Source organism: Ammospiza caudacuta, chromosome 1 (assembly GCF_027887145.1).
Source record: "Ammospiza caudacuta isolate bAmmCau1 chromosome 1, bAmmCau1.pri, whole genome shotgun sequence".
In the NCBI taxonomy this organism is placed as follows: Eukaryota; Metazoa; Chordata; class Aves; order Passeriformes; family Passerellidae; genus Ammospiza; species Ammospiza caudacuta.
In genome coordinates, this window is record NC_080593.1 from 65,313,422 (window position 1) to 65,334,638 (window position 21,217).

The 21,217-nt window shown below is 41.4% G+C and overlaps 1 protein-coding gene across 1 annotated transcript in view; it reads left to right on the forward strand.

The window, feature by feature from the left end:
- The window catches only part of JARID2 (jumonji and AT-rich interaction domain containing 2), a 211,761-nt gene that overhangs the window by 77,359 nt on the left and 113,185 nt on the right, over positions 1-21,217 (forward strand). Inside the window, exon 3 of the mRNA XM_058804908.1 lies at positions 14,462-14,597. Coding sequence (XP_058660891.1) covers positions 14,462-14,597 — 136 coding nt within the window. The remainder of the gene's footprint in view (positions 1-14,461; positions 14,598-21,217) is intronic.

Sequence of the window (21,217 nt, forward strand, 5' to 3'; positions counted from 1 at the left end):
GAGAATAAATATTCCTTCAGTGTGTAAAATGAAGAATAAATTTGTGAGTTGGATTCAGTGAGTAAACAGATTATTATCATACTACAGGTTTTTCTTAAATATTGTGAATGCTTTAGACACTCAGGTTTTTCAAAGATGATGTGATGATCAACTTGATATGAACTGTCAGAGCTGATATGAAGTTCCATAAGTTTTCTTTGCTTTTTAGGTTTTTTTGTAGGGAAGAAGGGGAGGGACAGGATAAGGAGTTTGCACAGTATTTCCTAAAGCTTGTGTGGAAAACCAGGCCATTTAAATCTGTCATCTGTCATCTGTTTTCAGAAATAGAAGAAAACCTCACCACATTTTGGTGGTGGCTGTTGTTTCTCCCACATGAGGTACTTTGGGACTAATAATGGTGTTTGCATTTGCTGTTGGTTGTGTGTTGATCATGTTTTGCCAACTGCTTGTCTGAGTGTTAGCAGCTTCTCATGGCCTCTCCTCTGGTAAAATAGTGGGAGGTGATAATCTGACCCGAACAAATGAGTGACAAACTCTGCTTGCCTCCACGTGTGACTGACTGGTGGCTGAAATCCTGCTTCTCCCATCCGGTATCCCTGGGACTGTTTTGGGGCCTGAGGACATTGTATCATCTGGGAGCGCCTTAGAGGGCTAAAGCGACTGCAGCAGTGCTGTGGGTGTAAGGTCAGTGGGCTCTAGCAGATTCCCAGGTTTTGGGCAGAGACTCTGTGTTGGGAGTATATCTCTGTCAGAGTAGACAATGCTGGTTGCATCATATTTTAAGAGCAAGGTGCATTTGTGCAGTGCTTTCCCTGGAAGCATTGTTGCCTAGTGAAAACAGTTTACATCAACCCAAAACAAGCCATGTGACTGCCTATGGTTTAATTTGGTCACACAACAGAGGCAGAATATCATTGAATTGCTCTTTGCTGACAAGTACTCCTTCAATGGAGTTGGTGTAAATTTAGTCAGTTCACTTTGTTGAGTATCGAGAGCAGTGTGATATGTAAATAAAGCTTTATCAGACGAGATAGATTTAAAATTCCACAGTTGGCGAGGAAGCGTTAGCAGTATAATATAATACAAATATTTACACAGTAACTTCTAAGTCTTCAATAAGTGCTTAATATTTGAAATATGTGTTGTGAAAACATTGACTGATTAAGCTGTACCATTGCTGCTACATCTGTATGCAGCGACTTGCAATGGCTAGGATGCAGGAGTCACGGGGAGGAATAGGTCACCCAGCGATGCAAAGGCATTTAAACAAGTTACACCTTTTTTTTTTTTAATTGTAATTAGGATTCAGCAAGATCTGCTCTCCCAAGGTGCACATAGCTCCATCCCTGCGTCCTGTTGGAGCTGCTGCTCTCAAAGGGTGCTGCATTCACGTAATATGACTGGATGTGATCACGTGCCCAGTGCATCTGAGACTGCCCCTGTAGGAAAATCGAGCTACCAAATTTGGCTTGTCCACAACATGGAGTATTATCATCACTAGTCTGTTCCTCCTCCTTGTATCTGTCATGGCCTTTGATAAGGAATTGCAGTGGGCTGAAATTACAGGTGGTTAATCTTTTGCCTGCTCACAGTGTCACAAGAATGGTGCTGGTCTGCCTGTTTTACAGGAGCAGAGGCTGGTAGCCAAGGAGGTTCCCTCTTTGGGTGGATATATCTGCTTTGCCCAGTCCATAATTGCATTCAGCCTCCAGTTCCACCATCATTACTCTTGAATGAGCTAACAAAACAGTAGACTCAACAGACTGCAAATTAAAACAAATAGAAACACAGCTCCTACACTTGCCTGGATGATTCTCTGTTGCCACCTTATTTGCCAAGAGACTGCAAGAGCTGATCCACACCTAAAAGTGTAGGGCTGTTCTAATCCAGTCTTCTTTTTTTTCCTTCTCTCTTCTGGCTACCCTGATTTGCTGTCTGCAAGCACACAGCAAAGCTGAAAACCAAAGTGGTTTGTTGTGTGCTTAAAGCGTGAAGTTCAGGTTGAGTTTATTGTTGGTACTGTGGGTATGGTTAAATCACAGACTCGGTTGCAAATGGCCTTTGTAGCCATTGCTGCGCTGCGGTGTTGCTAGATACAATTGTCCCAGTTCCTGCAATGTTTTGGCAGAAACCTGGTTTGGATAAGCCCTGCTCTGTCTAGACCCCCGTGACAATTTCATTCCACTAAAACTATCGTTTTCCACAGAGAAGCAACAGACAGCTTCCATCAAGCCCACACTCTTTTCCCTTGGGAGGGTTGAAATGATGTGGCTGCTCATGCAGGAAATCCAGCCCACATAATGAAGTGCCCCCTCTTCTCCTACAGCAGGCTGATGCAAACAACCAGCACCTGATGCTGATGATCAGCCTGTGCTTCTGCCCACTCCCTGGGCAGCTGCAGTGGTGCCTGGCTCAGTGTTTGGGAGGGCTGGAGGTAGGCATTGCTACATGGGGCCCTACAGAGTTCTCCCAATATCTCAACTTTGCATTTACTCCTGCTCCAGTTGCTGAAGGTTTTCATATCTGGGTCAGTTGTGGTGGTAACATGGAAAGCTAGATTATACAAGAGAAAGGTGATGTAGCAGGTGATTTCACCAGAGATGTTGCTCTGGATGGTTTAGCAGGCAGGTGATGTGTTGTGAAAATCACCTGCAAATGTCTTTTTTTGAGATAAGGCTGTGATACTTGCTCATCCCTTAGCATGGTGCAGATGAAGGGTTGGAGAGTTTGCTGAAAAATGATGCAATTCTTGTACTGCTTATGATGTTTTTGCAAGGCTAAGAGCAAATAATCTTGAAATGAGCTGGCAGGTTTATGATTGGGTTTTATGAGTTTTTACAATGTTTATAATCTGGCATTGAACGTGCAGTTTAAGAGGTGAAAGGTTTAAAGGAACACAGTAGCAAAGGTGTACTGCTGAATTTCTTCTGGGTGTAATTTTAACATACATCTTAGATGCTTCCCTGGTGTGGCAGCTTTGTTGAAGTATGGCCTGTACAGTTCACAGTGAGTGTGTCGCTGAGTAAAATGGACTCCATCCATGTCACATGTTCCACAGAGGGAAGAATTGAATGGAAAATGAGATTTTGCCTTTCTCTAAGGAAGGACATGGATTGGAGACAACTGCCTTGTGTGGTGTAAGGCCCTGAAATGCAGCCTTGCCATTTCCTTTTAAATCCCAGCCCCAGAAATACTGTACATTGTCCATGCCTGCTTCTTTTCTTTGTTGTTTTTCTGGTACCAGTAAAAATGTAAAGTCTCCTACAGTCTTTAAACTGGAATTCTTAAATTATGGCTTTCCTCCATGGTACTTTTGGAGAAAATGAATACTTTTTCCCCTACTCTTTTTCTTGTGATTCTGCATCCGCTTCTTTTGATGGATGTGTGCTTCAGAGGTCCTGCCTGCAGCTGTTTGCATATGCACAGCACAAGCCTGTTCTTACTTAACTATCCATTTCTGTTTTCCTGTGTTATCTCACATTGCTCCACGGGGCTCGGTGAGCAGCAGGTTTGCTGCTGGCTAGCTTTTTGAGGTTTCTCTCATGCACAGTACTGTATTTGTCTCCTGGTTCTTTGATTTGTAATGTTTTGCCTTTGATTGCTGCAGAAGGTATAAACAAGCCTGTCAAAAGCCTTGTTTAGCGTGCAGATTCTGTGGGGGTGGCTGGCAGCCTCAGACCCTAAAATAGATCTAGCAATGAACTGAACGGCTTAAAACCCTGGGAATTTAATTTGATCTTTCTTGTTGCCTTAAATATTGGGACTGAATGAGAATTTCTCTAACAGAACAGAAGGTGAACATGTTGGTATGTGACAGTAATAGAAGAAGGGTCCAGACCTGCTGTCATTGAGATGCTCTTCTGTAATAAGAGGCTGGGCTTGGCCGTGGGTAGGGGCTTGTCTGCTGTAAGTCACCATACCTGAGGAGGGGAGTGCTGTGTCCTCTGATGTTACAGCATCCATGGGGACAGTTGTTCTGAAATGCTTCTCTGGATCCTGTTGTAGGATAGTCGTTGCAGGAAAACCTTAAGCAGTCCCTCATGGTTTTAGCATCTGTTTTATGCTGGCTTTGTGAAGGAAGAAAGAAGAAGCTGCAAAATCACGCAGGGGTTGCTTTTTCCCCGGCTTCTTTTTCATGTAGCACCATGCAGTTAGTAATATCATAGTTGGGGTTTTCAGTTGTGGTGGTGAGAAGGTAACAATGATTTGGCTTCAACGTGCTGCAACAGCTGCAGAATTCATTGGAGCTTAGAAGCCTGTGAGTTGTAGCTGTGATGCCATTTACAGCTTTTATGGAAGAGCTCTTAAATTTGTGAAATGTGTTACTTTTTGAAGTGCATTATATTTGTAATTTGAATTCTCTAAAATCCTCTCTGAGGGGGGAAAAAAAAAGGGTTGAAAATCCTCCTCTACCCTCTAAAAACACAGGGAACTCTTACCAGGCAGGGTATCAAGTCTTTTAAATTGAGTGATAGAACACATAGATGGATTTGTAAGTGCTAAAATGTCAATTAGTGCACTTAAAAGCTTAATGGTTGTCTTTGATGTACTTCTAATATCTCCAGTGTAAAGTTTGACTGTTGCCATTGATCAGGGAGTGGAGGAGGGATGAGGGGATTGAATGCCAACCCAAACAGGTCTCATGGAGCTTGTGAGTGGCAAAGCAGTACTTTGGTGTTGCTCAGTCTGAAATTCGTGACTTGTTTGCTGGGTAATATTTTGGAAGCCAGATGTATTTAATACTGAAGAGTCAGCTTTGGAAAGCATTGGAGTGTAGGTGACCTCTGCTTATATAGCTTATCTTTGTGCAGAAAATTTACTAATGTAACTTCACTGACCTGAAAATATGTTTACAGTAGCTTTAGAGTCTCCTCATACCTGTCCTTTAATTAGCTTAGAAGCAAAGAGTATAGGTTTAATTTACATCTCCCAGCTTCAATGGATACTTCCCTCCTAGCTTTAAAGGATATTCTTCCAGTTGGGAACATAAACAAGGACAAAATGATTCTAATATAAATCTCCCTTTTTGGGTAGTAGATCAAGTAAAATCAACGTGTTGCACTTTTAGTACAATATCGGTGTGTCCATCCCAGGAGCCTGTGTCAATTCAACTGATTTGGTTCCCCATCAGGCTCAGTAAATTTGATTCAGGCACCAGTATCCTGAGGCTTCCCAGCAGTAGGTTCAGCATATTTGACTGTCATTACCCCTCCCTGGGTTAAAAGATTGACCAGTTTGGGGTTTTTTTTCCCCTTTAAATCTATTTTTATACTTGATTGCCTGAAATACAGACATCCTGTAGACTGACATGAAAGGGGAAGAAATCGAGTTAAACATTTCTAAGCTAAGACAAAAAGGACTCCTTGCATCACTCAGACCTGCTTTGGGTTACATTTATGCAAACTTGCAAGTCCATCACAGTGCAAGTTACTTGGTGGGTAGAGTTTGCCATGGCCCAGCTTTGGCAATGCCACACTCTTCGCTGCTGGCCGTGGCCCTCTTGCAAGGCTTTGGTGGTGGAGCTACTCAGGTAGGCATGAGCTGCTACGGTGCCTTCAAAGTGAGTCAGGAGAGCCAAAATTTCCTCTTTGGTTCTTTTAAACAAGAGAAACCGATTCATAATGAAAAAGTTTAAAAGGGTGTGAGTACAGGGTCATCCAGCAGGGATATGGTGTCCTTCCCAGGGGTTCTTCACTTGCAGCCTCAAGCCTAGAGGACATCAAGTTCCTGGTGGGCACAGCTACATTAAACAGTGTATCTAAACTATTAGCCTTTGGGCTGGTGTACTTATTTCACTGAGGGAGCAGTCTGAGTTCTGTGTTCACAAATGGGCATTTTTGCTTACAGATATATATTATATATATAATATATATTTTCCTGTGTCATAGACAAGGCTTCAGCATGCAGGTAACACAGTCCTATGAAAGATATTGTATAAATACTGACTTCCTGTTGCACGTCTGGGCATAGATGCTGAATACATCAACAGTTCTTTGGCTTCTCTAAAATGCTGATACCGTTGACCAACCTTTGAGATGCTGTGAGACACCAAAAAATTCATCTCTTTAAATTCCCATCTAAATACTGAAGGCAAATTTGTAACACATCAGTTTCATCTTTCTCTCTTCCCTACTACTTGTATGCTATTTTGGTATGCAAAAGTGGTTAGTATTTTTCAAATTGAGGATCAGGCTTTTTCTGGTTGAGGGTGGAAGAAATTCTTAATATAATTAGCAATATGCAGCAGGATTGGATTAGCCATAGACATCTATAGGTCTTATTAGTAGACATTTAAACTGCAGAAAATACTTTTTATTTGACTCTATTCATATGACTGCATTCTAGAGCTCAAATACATTTATAAAATACTAACTGAATCAAAATGAAATTAATTAGAAAGAATATATTTGAATTTAATTATCTTGAGCTGCTGAATACTCTTTGGATACAGGGTTTTATGTGTCTATGTGAAGTGTACTTGGTGGAGAGTTTTAATTAGGACTGGAGACAGAGTAAAAATATTTGGAATGTGAAATTTATAAATGGCAGTGATTTTCAGCTAGGTGTGTAGACATTTTTTGAAGCTTGCTACCTTTCTTGCTTCTCTTTCCCCCCTCTTTTAAAGCTACTTTTATGTTCAAATTAATACCAGATCGTGAAAAAGAAGAAATCCTGTTGTGGCTCTTGGTCCTCTGCAGCATGATCAGAGTTGTCAGATCTGCAGCTGCAAGAGATTTTTTTACCTTTGTGTGTTTAATGGCTCATAGTTCTCTGTTCTTTGACAGTCCCATTTCACAGTAAAAGCGCGGGGCTGTGGATGGCACGGGACATGTGTCTGCCTTGACTACTGTCTCAGATGTCCGAGATGCCAAGACTCAAAGAGCTGATTTGGCAGCTGCCCAGCAGATTTTTATAAAGGCTCAGTTGGTGGCCAGAAACCCAGGCTGTCAGAGTTGTGTTATGCAATAAATTGTTTTTCAGCAGAAGTTTCTAATCCAATTTCAGCTGTATTTCTTTTTTTTTTTTGTACTGTGTAATCAAAGATAAATATACATTATTTCATGGTGTTTCAGAGAAGTGGAGATGTGTAGTGTAAACATCACCCATCAGGTTGGTTTGTTTGAGTTTTTTTTTTAAGAAAGATGTAGACCAGTTCACCAACACAGGAAATTATGCTTAAATTATTTTGGTGTCTGCCTGGGAGGGATGTATTTGTATACAGCATACCTTTTCAAAGATCATTCAATGTACATTTCAGGAGGTGTTCCCTTCATTTGAAGAGAGCACCAGGTAAGAACCTATTTATCAAGTCATAGCTTTTGCTCAGGCGTAAATTGTCTACAAATGATGGTCAGACAGAAAATTGTACCTTGTCAGGCTGTGACCTACCTGAATCATTACAGGTCCTGCCCCAGTAACAGATGCCCTGCCACCCCTTTATATTTCTCTTTCACTTCTCTATAAGGTACATAATCCATTTTTTAAAAAGTGGGTAAGGTTCATTAGAACACAGTGAGATATTTAGGGCTCACAGTAGTTACATTACAACAAAGTTGCTTTCATTTCCTGAACACCATCTGTGATTCCCTCCCTTACCATGGCTGTCATGTTTCAGTGCCGTGGTGGGCTTGCATCTCTCCAAGTGTGAGTTGCTGTGCAAAGGGACAATTACACTTTTTTCTCTGCCCCAGCAGTAGTCACCATTTGGTCATGTGGTTGAGAATAAGGAAGCTGTTCTGGATGAAGACAGTAATTTTTCTTCTCTTGGGGTGAGATTTTCACTCTTCTAATCAAACTGGTGAAATAGGCACTTAAGGGCTAATGCTGGTACTGGGTTTGGAGCGGGTGCGTGCAATGTGGTGCCAGGTGAGTTAAGCTGGTTATCAAAACCACTCCCTCAAGTCTGAATAATTAGCTCACACCTCCATACCTCTTTCTATCAGCACATTGCCACCCTTGGTTCAGTCAGGTCCCAAAACTCAGATTTTGGGAGCAAAATGATTGTTTAGATTCCTAATCTGGCCTAAGAAAGTCGTAGCTGCAGAGTCAGTGCTATCAGTGAGATGGTTTGAGTTGAAGTTGTACTGTAAGTTGATAAATTAAAAATTAAAAAAACTTTAGACCTATCTTTACTCTGGATTTGTTTGGGCTTTCCTTTTTCTTTTTCTTTCTTTCTTTTTTTTTTTTTTTTTTTTTTTGGTGTTTGTCTTGGCAGACCAATATGGGAAACAGTTGACAGCTTGTAAGCTTTCACTAGTTTCATACTGAGTAATAGTTTTCAAGAGGTGCAGTAACATCATCAAGGCCTCTTAAGTTTATGTAAAAGAAACAATTAACACACAAACCAACCATTCTTAATTATTTCATTATTTGGCCTAAGATAAATTTAGGAACTATTTTTATGCCTCAGTTCTGGGAATGACTTGTATTTGGAGATTTTGACTGTAACTCTTCTACCATAATGTATTTTTGCAAGAGCAGGTTGAAGCTCACTGGGCTTAAAAGTGCCCAAGGCCTTTAGTGACCCAAAAACCAGAGCGTTTCTCTCCCGTGCTGCTCTTCAGAATTCATCTGAAAGAAGGAAATGCAGTCCCTGGTGCAGCAGAAGGCAGTGAAAGAGTGCAGACCAATAGGAGCTTGCAGGGGATGAAAGCTGTAGAAGTGCTAAGGCAGGAAGGAGAGAGATTTTTGTTTTCTTCCACTCTTTCTTTGCCATGATAGCATTGGTTTTTCAAGTCAGGAGCTGTGATGTAATGTAAGTTCTTTGGGGAAGTTTTCTGGAAGTATGAGGGGAAAAAGTAGCTATAATTACCAGATAAACTTAAATGCTAAAACAGAGCCATTAATTGAGGAAATTTCCCCTTTCTTCATGTTAGTTAGCACATTTTTAAAACATGACCTATTTTCCTAAACTAGACAGAACAGATTACATTTTCCAGAAGGCATGAGTCACTCCACTATGAAGTCTCCAAGCTGTATCAATCTTCATCAACTTTAACCATTCATGAGTTTTTATTTTTTCTCACTGAATATAAGCAGTTTGTTTTAAATGAGAAGCTGCTACATCCTCTCTGGATAGTTAAACTTGATTAAAAGGTTAAATATTAAATAAGTGTGAACTTTATTCTGAGAGAAAGGAGGGGAGGGACCTTGATAGTAAGCGAAAGACTACAAGGATGTTATTGTGGCTATATATGAGTATAACTAGTTTGCACCATGCTCTGCTTGGATGTAAGAAGTCCAAGCAGCATGATAACTGCCAGAAGGAGCCAAAAATCTTTATTTATGGAGCTTCAGTTGAATATATTACAGTCTGGTTTCAAATTGTTCCCCTGGAAGTTCAAACTTTTGCTAGGAGTTTGTGCCAAGAGGAGCTTCCGCTGCCTGGGTCCTGCAGGTTCTCAGAGAGGGAGGTTACACCCACGGGCCAGCAGTGGGATTTCCCTCTGCAACCAGCACTTGGGGTGCTGATGGAACTTTGTGATGCCATGGAACGCAGCAGCAGGGGAAGTACGTGTGTTCATACAGCAGTCAGAGTTGGCACTTCCTCACGAGGTTCGCTCTGTGCCATGCACATACCGAGAAATCAGGCGCTGTAAATGAGTAAGGTAATTGCTAGTAAGTGCTAATCACAGTTAGCAGCAGTAACTTGCCCAGGACTTCGTGGAAGGATCTCTGTCAGCCTCTGAAGGTGAATCTGGGTTTTCCACCAATTCCTTTTTTGGTCTGACTTTTAGAGAAAAACAGGCATTACTGTTTTCCATTGATAATGTACAGCCAAAAGGCAAAAATCACTCGCAAGTCTTAATCTAGTAAACAAACGTTTCCATCTCGGTCCTTTAGCTGAAAAGTAATTTGTATGATCTATGAAAATGTGTTGTCTGTTTTTCATGCAAAAGGCACATTTTTTTAATGTTGCTATAAATGCAGTAAAAACCACCCTTTGAAATAGTTCTCTTTCAAAAATATCCTTGAGGAAAGGGTAGAAACTTGTGATTTATTTTTCCCGTTGCTTCAAAATTACCTTCTTACATCTGCAGGAAAGACTCTCTGGGGGCTGTTGAACCAGGAAAGCATATTCATTTAGGGAATTGGGTGCCACAGTGATTTTAACCAAGTGTTGGATGCAGTGGTGGAAAAGGAAAAAAGAGGGAGCTTGTGTTTTTGTTGTTTTGCTTTTTTGCAACCTGGCATGAAGAATGAGGTCAGGAGATGCGTGCTTGGGAAAGACCCAAAGAGAGAGCTGGAAGGATGCCAGCCTCACTGAGTCATAACACACACATGCTTATAAGTATCTTTGTACCTTACTAAGTCCCGACTTTTCAAATAAAACAATCACTGCTGTAAAAGTATTTACATAAAAATTAAAGCAAATAGCATGGAGTGCTGCATGCATTCTCCCTTGTTCCAGCTTTGTTTTACCCTGTGAACTATGACTCCTGTTTGCTTAAGGCAAGGCTGGGCCAGGCTGAAGAATGCTGTATCTGCAACGAAGGAAAGGAGAAGCTTGAGTCCTGCTTCTGCCCAAGGAGCTCAGCAGCTCTCATGATTTCAGGATGACGTTTCACCTGCTCAGGAGGTGCTGTTAAGCCTGCCTCTTGCTTCTGCTTTTTAAAAATTATTATTTGAGTATAATTTTGGAATTATAGGAATTTAGGAAGGCTGTGTGCAAGCGACATGTGCACACCAGGCAGCTGGCCTGCAGGGAACAAGCACCTAAGGTGTAGGTGAATGGTGAAAGGTACAGGTGGTGCACATTTTGATTTCTTTGCAGATAAAAGCACATTATGTATTGATATATAAAAAAAAATTGTTATGTATTGATTAAACATGTATTATGGTCACTGAAGTTCAGACATAAATGTACAATGTGTGGTTCCCTGTAATGGCATAACCAAGAGGGTGGCATGTTTTTTTTTATTTTGAATTAGAAATTTAAAGGAAATTATGCAGTTGTGTTTCTTAATTCTGCCCCAGGGTCTCCTTGGCTGTTTACATCAGTTAGTTTTATTCTGAATTTATAAGATAATCTTGTTGTCATATTGGGAGGCAGAAATAATCTCAGCTAACCTGTAGTGAAGGTTGTAGGCTTGTGGTGATGAACCTGCAGTTTAAGATGTTATTCAGTCCTTTTTTGGGTCTGAGTCAATATTGGACAATCCATTAGTTCCCCATAAGTCGTTTCAATGGCTAATTACTTGCACAGTTGCAGAAATTGTTCTTTAATTCTGTCTTACATTTTCCTGAATTGAGTTCCAGCTGTTGGACGATGTTATACCCCTCTCTGCCAGCCTTGAGAGCCATCTATTAACAAATCTCTACTCCCTGTGGAAATATGTAAAGGCAGCAATTGAGTCAGTTCCTTTGAGCTTGGATTGGGGGTGGGGGTGGCGGGGTGGTGTTGAGAAGTTACATAGATTAAATTTCTCAAGGCTTTCACTTGACCATATTTCTAAACAGTTTTGGGTGTGTGTATGTTTTGCTAAAGTGAGATAACTCTTGCAGTTGGTGGTGGTGTGAGTGCAGAGCGGGCACACAACTGCTTTCCCTCCATTGGTGTGACGAGGCAGAGGCAATGAGACCCATGTGATTATGGTCAAATGTGTCAGGAGCTGGAGCTGTGGCTCAGCTGGGCTCTGAGTCAGCTGCTCTCAGCACTCGGCTGCTTTTGTGCCACGGGCTCCAGGGAAGATGCACTTGGCGATTGTGAAACATTTTTATTGCTCCTGCAGTATGGAGCCGTGTGAATACAGGTGTTGGCAGCAGCTTAGCCCCTTATTCTGCTGAGCTTGGATAGCACACAGTGTTGGAAAACTTGAGGACTTTGTTTCAAGCTGGGTGGTGTGTGCAGGGGAAGCCCACAGCAGAGTGGTGCGTGCAGGCCAGGGGCTGCAGCCAGGACACCTCTGGGCTGGTGGGGGGAGAGTCTCCATGTGCATTTCTAGGGGCAGCACTGCTGCCCCACGGGGCAGATGGAGCCAGTATGGTTCATCTGGAGTTTTACAGCTCCAGGAATTAAGTGTGGTGGGAAGTTGCTTCAGTGGGTGCTAAGGTCTTAGTTTCCACCTTCTGGGCCCCATTTCTTGGCTGGTGGCACTAATGCTAAGGCAGCCCCAGGCTGGTGGGACCGTGTCCTGCATGTTGCTTGCACCAGGAGACACTTGGGCTGCCAGAAAATTTGGTATCCTTTTGCATCCAACATATTGCATGGGGAGACCCAACACATTGCCTGGGGGAGAGGGAGATGACTCCAGGCACTTCACAAGAGGATGACCTAGACCAGAGGCTGCTGGTGTGCAGTGGTGAGTGCCTTCCCTTCCACAGGAGGGACTGAGGTGGCCTCCTTCCTCAGGAGGGACTGCAGCCAGCTGGTGCCAGGGCACAAGTCCTGTGCTCAGCAGGTGCCAATTTAAAGACCAGTCCTATTGGCAGGTTTCACCCTGTCACTTTGAAGCAGTGAACGCTGCCATGTACTCCTTGCAGTGAGATGTTGTGGCAGAGTGGATTTAATTTCTTCTGATTTTATTTCTTGAATTTTATTTTTTAATATTTTTTTCTGGATTTTTACCAGGGTAAAAGGGCCATTGAGGTCAGGAACTGCTGGGTATTTTTGTGCAGCTTCCAGTATAAATGCCAGTGAAGGGAGTGGTGTCCACAGGCCTGTGTCCATAACATGGACAGGGGCTGGAGGTGCCCTATAACTGTTTCCTAACTGAGCCTGACTGCCTTAAGGCCTTAGGTAGTTCCTGTGAAGCAGAAATGCATGATGTGCCATTGGGTCTTTGTTGGTGGGAATGTAAATGAGGGCATCCTTGGACAAGCTTTGTTCAAATTGGGCTGCAGCCCTCTCTGTTTAGTGTTGCTTCTGGTTAGGGCTGAAGCTGTGTTGGCAGCAAAATGGTAAGCCAGAGTTGTTTGTGTAAACCTTTGTTGACAAAATAACTGGATGTACTACTCCTTTTAAAATGCTTGCCGAGAGATTTTTTGTCTTTTTTTGGTTGCTGTGGGTGTTGGGTTACAAAGTTTGATTTCTTGGCCCAGAGCTGCCTGTACTCTAAAACTCTCTGGGCATAGCTCAGTCTTCTTCAAAGTGTAGTAGCTTGTCCCTCGTGCGAAATGCACATCCTGCTGCCAAAATGCTGGCTGCTTTCACTGCACTCATTGTGTTGCTTTTTTTGTTGTTGGTGTGTTTTGTTTTGTTTTGTTTTGTTTTTTAACCCCTGCCAAGTACTTTGTCCTAGAATTTTTTGGGAGGGAGGGTGAGGGGTGGAAATGTTTTTGATCACAATTCAGCTGCTGAATTCCAATATGTCATTAGAGGAGCAAAGAAAAAGCTATCTCTGGTCACCCTAAATTATGCTTATTTTTTTGGAAGTTGGCAGTGCCTGTCTTTTCTTTGGCACATGGATGGTCTTAAGCTCTCCTGCCTCCTGGTGGGGATTGCTGATGGGGCTTGTGGAGTTTTCAGTGAGAGGTGACAGTATGCTGTGTGGTACACTTACCACTTAAGGTCTGCCTAGAAAGGTCAATCTTTTGCTTTGGCAATGATGTAGCCCCTGAGGAAAAGGGCAAGAATGCTCAACCAGAGATTTCCAAAGACCCCAAGAGACAATTACGGGGCTTATGAAAATATGATGACTTACCTATGTCGCTTATGTCTTTATATCAGTTTGCTGACTTAATTTATTTGAATGCTAAAGGCTTTAGGGAAATACTTTTCCAGGGAGTTAATGTTTTAACTCAAGTGAATATACTAAATTTGACATAGACTAGTGTTCCTTTTGATAAATTAGCATTTGTCTCCTAAAAATAAAGTAGAAAACATATGCCCCATGAGCCAAATTCCACTTGGCTTTATGCTGAGATAAATTCAGAATAACTTCATTGTTATCAGTATACAGCTTCATTATAACACTGCAATTAATGCAAAACACGAAACCAGAAAGAAAAATAGCCTGAGCCAAGAGACACAAACGAAGGCCAAGATGGCAACAAGAGAAGTTGGTTCACCAAACTTGCCTCTTCAATTTCTGCAACATTCATTTTAGTGTTTTGTTGGGTTTTTTTTCCCCTCCTTTTAATTACCTGGGAGAACACTTCCTGGCTGTGATAAATTTCTCCATGACGGATTCATTATAAGGATTTTAACAATTAAGTTTTACCTCCTGCCTAACACCTGGTACATGCCTACTGCTGTTTGTAGAATAAAGGATTAGAGGGGCTAATGCTCTGATTTGATAATACTTATGTTTCTGTTCTCTGTTAGAGCTGATCAAGTTGTATTTTCTTACATAGTATTCTTCTTCAGTTTTTCTTTTTTTTTTTCTTTTTTTTTCTTTCACTGGGTTAAAAATAATCTGCATAGCCTTAGGTTTTGGAGGTTTATTTGGTTTTCTTTAGATTTTTGTTTTGTTTCAGGTGCACGCAACTAATGCTTCCTTTCTGTTTTCATCTCCTTTAGGATGACAGTGATGGGATTCCCTGGTCAGAGGAGAGGGTGGTGCGGAAGGTCCTTTATTTGTCACTGAAGGAGTTCAAGAATGCACAGAAGCGGCAGCACAGCGATGGCATTAGCGGGAGCCTCAAGGCAGTGAACGGTGAGACACCTGTGTGCTACTGCTGCAAGGACTCAGTCCTTCTTCCATGCTCTAGCAGGGAGGCAGGCCAGTGTACCTTCTGGCATGTACACTGTGCCCTTTGCATCTGCACAGGGGAACTTGTTTCTGCAATGCTTGAAATGCTAGCGTTGAAGAATCTGTATGTTTTGGTTTCTGGCTAACTGATTTAGATGGGGATAAGGGTGGAGGGCAGGTGGGAGGACAGGGACAGGCTGCCAATCCAGAGAAAAGGAGTCCTTCTAGTCAGTCTGCTTCCTGATGTGCTAAATATGTCAGCTGATAAGGTAACCATTTAGAGGTGATTGGCTTCAGTTGCCTTGGGGAAGTACACTTGGACAGAATTTACATACTGTCACTTAGATACAAGAAAAACTGCATTGCCAGCATCTATCTCTGGAGTGATCCAAGTCCACAGGTGAAGTAGCACAGGATCTACATACAGAGTTTAAGGGCTGAGAGGACACAATTGCTGTGACATTGGACTCCCCTGGTTTAGTAGCTCACAGAGCAGTTGTTTAAAGGTATTACAAGGAGATGCAGACAAGCTTAGATGACAGGAGCTTGAAAGGAACTGAATTTCATTTCTTCAGTGCTCTAGTCAGTTATTATCTGTTGCTTCCCCTTCCCTTAAAGCTTGCTTTAAAAATCTGTGGTATCCTGAGAGGTGAATATAAAGTGTGTCTCTTTCAGATTCACTTAGACCCTTACTTGAAAAGGCTTTGTCATGCTAGCTTGAGCCGTGAAAGTGATGACTAGCAGGATTCAGATTTCTGGGCAGGCTTACAGTTTTCACTCACAAGAGCTTATTTGTTTCTTTATAGAGGTTTATGGCAGTTCCTTTTAAGCATGTGCATAACTATACATGTGCTAATGCATTAAAGCAGCAGCTGGGTGCTTGCTTGGTAGGTTATTCATATTTATATGTGGCTTGTGTTGTTGACATGGTGAGTCAGATTCCACTGAGTGTTACCGCAGACAAGGCAAAAAACTCGGGGAATGGCTGGATAACTACAGGCAGCATGATAAAGTCACCGTATTGCATAAGAAATTGCAAACTCCTTAATGTGATTAAAGAAGACCTCAGACTTCCCAGTTCAGTAGTAATATCAAATGCTGATCTGATGGGAAGGGGCATCTAGGTTTAAGAGCAAGCCATTTATAAGCTTGGAGGTGTACACAAAACAGCATTGGCTTTTTTCTTTCCAACACCTCTGCATCATTGATCTTCTGTCAAACATAATTTCTCTTGGAAAGTTTCTTATTCCATTGTGGGGGTTTTGTTTAGTGAAAGGAAAAAAGTCCAAAGGCATGAAGCACAGTAATTGTGTGTTAGGAGGCTTTGATAATGTGCCAGGTTACAGGATGACTGAGGTTTTCATGGTGTCTAGTTTCTCCAAAGGCAGCTTAGATAAAAAGTGAGTTGGCTGGGAATGCTGTGTCAGTGCAGGTACCAGACATGGAGGATGCCACTGCCTTCCCCTGGCACCTGCAGAGCTCACATCTTCAGAGCTTTTCTCCTTCACAGAAATAGATGACCAGTTATTTGAGGGTTCAGGGTTTTTATTTGAGCCAGAATAAAATTCCATGTTGCTTTCTGTTTGCTGAATGATTTTTTAAAAGTCCTGTCTTGGCATTGCTCTGTTTCAACATCTCTGTCCAAAAGCATTTTTTTTAGCCATTGATATTTAGAAGAATGTTTCATTATGCATAGAAAAATGAGCAAAATGGAGGAGGATTGATATTGTGCAGTGACATCAAGAAAATCAATTTGAAAATGCAATTTGTTCATTACATTAAAAAAAAAAGTAGCCATATTTTTTCAAATCCGTGGGCCTCTATGGACTGGGAAAAAACGGGTCATGCTGAGAAATTACTGAGCTATTTTGAATTCAGGGAAATGTGTAGTCTTTTAAGGATGAGTCCTAGATCCGAGATTTCATACTGTTGGGAAGAAAAAATGTTTCCTTGTATGTGTCCTTCGTTCACCTTGCAGGCCACATCCATTGTTTTTTGCATGCTGCTCCATGGGGTAGCATGTGGTTAAATATAGTTTTATGTGAGTGACCCATTTTTTTATTAATTCATTTATGTGACTGTTGAAAATGAAATAGGTCACCTTTCAGCACCTGGCAAATGTAACCATTTTCAAAAGTGGAAAGGAAAGGTGTGAGGGGGATTCAGGCTGTCTGAATTCCCTGCTCTGTGCAGGAATATGGATTGGTCTTGTGTGCTTGTAGTAGCTGAAGGGACTGCAAACAGCTGGGTAGCAGGATTTCATCTTTGTGCCACCATCTGTAACGCAGAGACTTTCTGTAATGAGAGACTTTCTCTGGTCTAGTTTTAGAACAGCCATTTCTTACATTTACTTATTCATAGACTTGCACTTTGTTTTAGTAGAAAATATTTATTTGTAGCAACAGAAGAAGTTAAAAGGTACCCCAGCTCCTTGCAACTTGTGTCTTTAAGTATTTTTTATGTATTTGGAGCAGCTGAAGTTTGATCAACATGCTAGAAAAGTTCCTTTGCCAGTGTTGTGAAGCTGCAGCTAAACTTGGATGAAAATGATTGGCAATTGTATTTCATCTGGTGAGTTCAGTAGTATCATTAATGATTTGGTAGCTGGAATAATGGTGCCTCTTTGATTGATAGTGTGAAAAGCAAATTAATTTTAAATGTGGAAGATGAACCTATTAACAGAAGTCTTTTCTGTGTTAAAGTTTCTGCAAGCTCTGATGTGCTGGTGATGGCGCAGAGACAATTAACTTCTGTGACTCTGAATAGTAAAAATTAAATTTAAAATAAATAAAAATTGAAATTACTTCTGGAAATTTTATATATGATAATACCTTAGCTGTCTCTGTCTCACTAGTAAATCTACTTGTTATCCTGAAAATAAGCCTACCATTTTCAGTTTGTGTCTGAAACCCTGTTACTTAAGTGGTTCCGATTAAAGAGAAAGGTGAGTGAGTATATTTTGGTTGCCATATCAGTGGTTATATTGCATGTGTGTTTATGTTGACTCTGGATATTTGCAGAGTATAGATCAACACCATACAGCATGTCTTTGTTTCCTACATGTTCCTCTTCAGCCCTTGGGAATTTAAAATTTGAAGGAGGTGCTTGTGCTGCTTGTCATGAAACTCTCTGCAGCCCTAAAAGGGATACTGGAACTCTGATTATGGAAACAAGGTCATGTGCTGGAAAATCCCACTGGGATTTCTTTAGTGATTTTGATTACTGCTGCTTGTCATTTGCCTTAGGATTTTAAGAATAGGGATTGGTGTTCGGAATAGTGATACCAATTTTCAGAGATCCTCATCTAAAAGGAGAACTAAATCCTTTGGGAAATTGTTTTCTTCTTGTGCAGCTTAAAATGTGAGATAGGGCTATAAAAAAGGCAATGAAAGATGTAATAATGGCTTGCATTCTGTTGATGAGAGTAAATCCAGTACCCTCAAAAGACTATATCATAAAACAAACTTTTATGACCTAAGACTTTGAGTTCTGTTTTTCAAGACTTGCAATAAAGTAATCTGTGATGCAGAAGTGCACTTCTTGAATGGAAAAAGTGACAAAGTTTCCTTATTTGTTTAAGATGGTTGGTTAATCTACAGAGATGACAAACCAGACGTTAGAATTATTCAAGCAGATAGTTTGTTTTCACCAGCTATACTTTGTCCTAGAAAGGTGTCATGGCAGTTTCCAAACATGTCATCTAGGTTAAGCTCACAGCAGGCATTATCTGTTTATGAAATCAGATGTATGTGAGGGAATGCTTTGGTTCAAAGCAGAAGTTGAAGTCCTCTTCGTTAAGTAAATAAAGGGATGAGTAAAAAATTGTAATTTTTCTATTCTGAGAGATTTCACCTTATGTTTAAGGTTGTTAAAGGAACTTACTTATTTTGTGTGTGTACTTTAAATGGAGTGGGAACCGTGTCAGCACATGCATGGAGGTCATGGTTGGACCATAAATTCTCTGGTGCCCCTTTCTCCCATCACAGAATCATCTTGGTTGGAAAAGACTTCCAGCCTTTGTCTGATCACTACCTTGTCAACTAGACCACAGGAGTAAGTACTACATCCAGTTGTTTCTTTAACATCTCCAGGGATGGGGGACTGCACCACTTTGTACTGGTCTGCTTCTGCCCTCAGCCATTCCCACATGAAGGTTCATGTGACTTTTGTTGGAGAGTTGTTTTTTTCCCATCTCCACACTGAGAGGCAGCAGTCTCTGAAACAGTTCTTGGTGGGACTGTGGTGCCAGACCCAGTGGCAGCACCAGCCTCTGATTCCTGGGTTCTTCCCATTCCTTGGCTTCCACACTGGTTGTTCAAGCCAGCTGAGGCAGGCAGCAGTGCATTCTCAAAATAGCTCTTTTTGTCATTGATGCATGCATTTTCAAGTATTTTCTGCTCACTGCATGGGAGTTTCTGTCCATGCTTCCCAGTGAGTAATGTTGAAAGGAAGGTGCCCAGTGATAGGGTGGCATGGGACTGTCTTTATCTGACTTCAGCTTGTTGGGGAAACCTCTTTTCCTGGCCCTGTAGATGGTACTCCAGGCATGGCATGAAAATCACAACAGATGTGGTAGAAATGCCTAAACACCACTAAGCTGGGTGCTCCAACTCAGTGCCATGCATTATCTGCCAAAATCTAACTAAGAGAGGATGGCAGCAGCTGCCAGCTGGGCAACCATGCCTTCCCTTAGACCACATCTCTTCTGACTCCTGCAGATGAAAACACAGCAGCCCTTAGGGGGAAGTGCTGTTGTTTCAGCTGCGCCTCTGTGTGCCTAGAGCGCTGTGGGTCTCCTTCCCTGGCTGGGTCTCTACTCAGCCTTCAGTTGTGAACAAGAAAACAGCCCTCTTCATTCACTGTGATGGTTCAGATATACTGATAACTTCATCTCTCTTATTTCTGAAGGCTGCAATTAAGTACTGCAAGAAGGTTTTATGCTAACGTTTGTCTAGGGAGCTTTTCACTCCATCAGTGATGTGAGATTGCATTTGTTGACAGTGGGTAATGTCTGTCTGTCTCCTAAGCTTAATAGAGGATTGTAACTGTGCCAAGGACCCTTGTCTTTAAGTGGATTTAAAAAATGCATTTACAGAAACAGAAATACCTCTTTCAACTTTGCAGTATTTTCCCTTTACGTTCAGAGTAAACAGTCTTTTTGGCTAGTTTAAAACGTGATTAAATATAGATGTTTTCAGCTAAAAGGTTCAGAAAATAAGCATTTGAGCAAATTTGTCATGGCACTCAACATCACTTTCACTTTGGTGCTAGCTGTCAAGTGAATTGAAAGATTAACAAATAAATAACTAGATGTTTGAGTTGGGCTTCATTAAAATTTTCTAAATCTCATTTCCTTTCTTTGTTTTCTAGAATAGAATTAATTTTGAGCCTGCCAGGGACTTGCCTGTTCATTGGCTGACATGGGTTCTTCTTTGCCTTTTCTATCATCACCATTTATAAAAAATTTTGCAGGCCAAATTATGCCCTCAGTAATGTCAAACGAATTTGATTATGTCCATCCAAATTGTGCTCCTGTCTTAATAAAATTTCAGTGTTTAGCAAGACTGATAGAAAATTTTATTTCACAGGACACTCATATCCCTTTCCCCCTCAAATGTAACAGGGATGGATATTTCTTTAACCTGTGAAACAGAGAAATTGTAGAATTGATTTTCTTAAAATTTATTTCATGACCATATAAAAAAAGCTTCTGTTGCTCCTGAGTGCATTTCTAGGCAAACAAATTCTAAAAATAATCTTGCCTCCTTGTATGTTGCTAATCATAGGTAATAGAAAATGAAAATGGCAATGAGGGATCTGCAGAAGCGTGTGCATTATCTGTAGCAGACTGAGTTATTGTAGGCCTAAAATAAATAAGTTGAGGAAAGGTGAGAAAGAGTTCAGCAGTAGCTGATGAATCTGGCCTCCCTCCTTTCACCTCGTGCCTTTTGCTGGCTCTGCCATTTTCCTGCCCATGCAGTTCAGCCAGTCCAGAGTACTAACATGGCAGAAAACTAGCCCAGAAAAAAAATATTAAAAAAAAGAAGTAAGTGTCTTCTAGTTCAATAAACTACACATGTTCATTAAGAGGTTAGGTGAGCACCATGTGCTCATTTGGTGGAAATGGGGGAGCAGAGTACCTTGACTGAAAGTTGGAGGAAGAGGGTATCAGACTCCTCATCCCTTTTGATAGTAGTGAGCTGCTTGACCTGGCACGTTCATCTTGTCTAACCACAGCCTTAGGATTGGCGCAGTCATCTCGTCTAAGCACAACCTCAGATGCTAGAAGGGACAACTGTTGCCAGGAATATGAACAAAAAAAGATTCCGCTTAAAAGTTCATTGAAAAGTGCTTCACAAGTGTAGGCATTAGGTTTATGTTCCTCTTAAAAACAAACAAAACAAAAATCAACCCATTGCCAGCTGGTCTAGGAAAGTGATTGTCCCGCTCTGCGCTGCGGCAGCCTCAGCTCAAGTCCTGTGTGCAGCTTTGGATGCCACAATATAAGAAATATATAAAGTTGCTAAAGAGTCCAAAGGAAGACTCCAAAGATGGTGAAGGGCCTGGACGGGAAGCCATAGGAG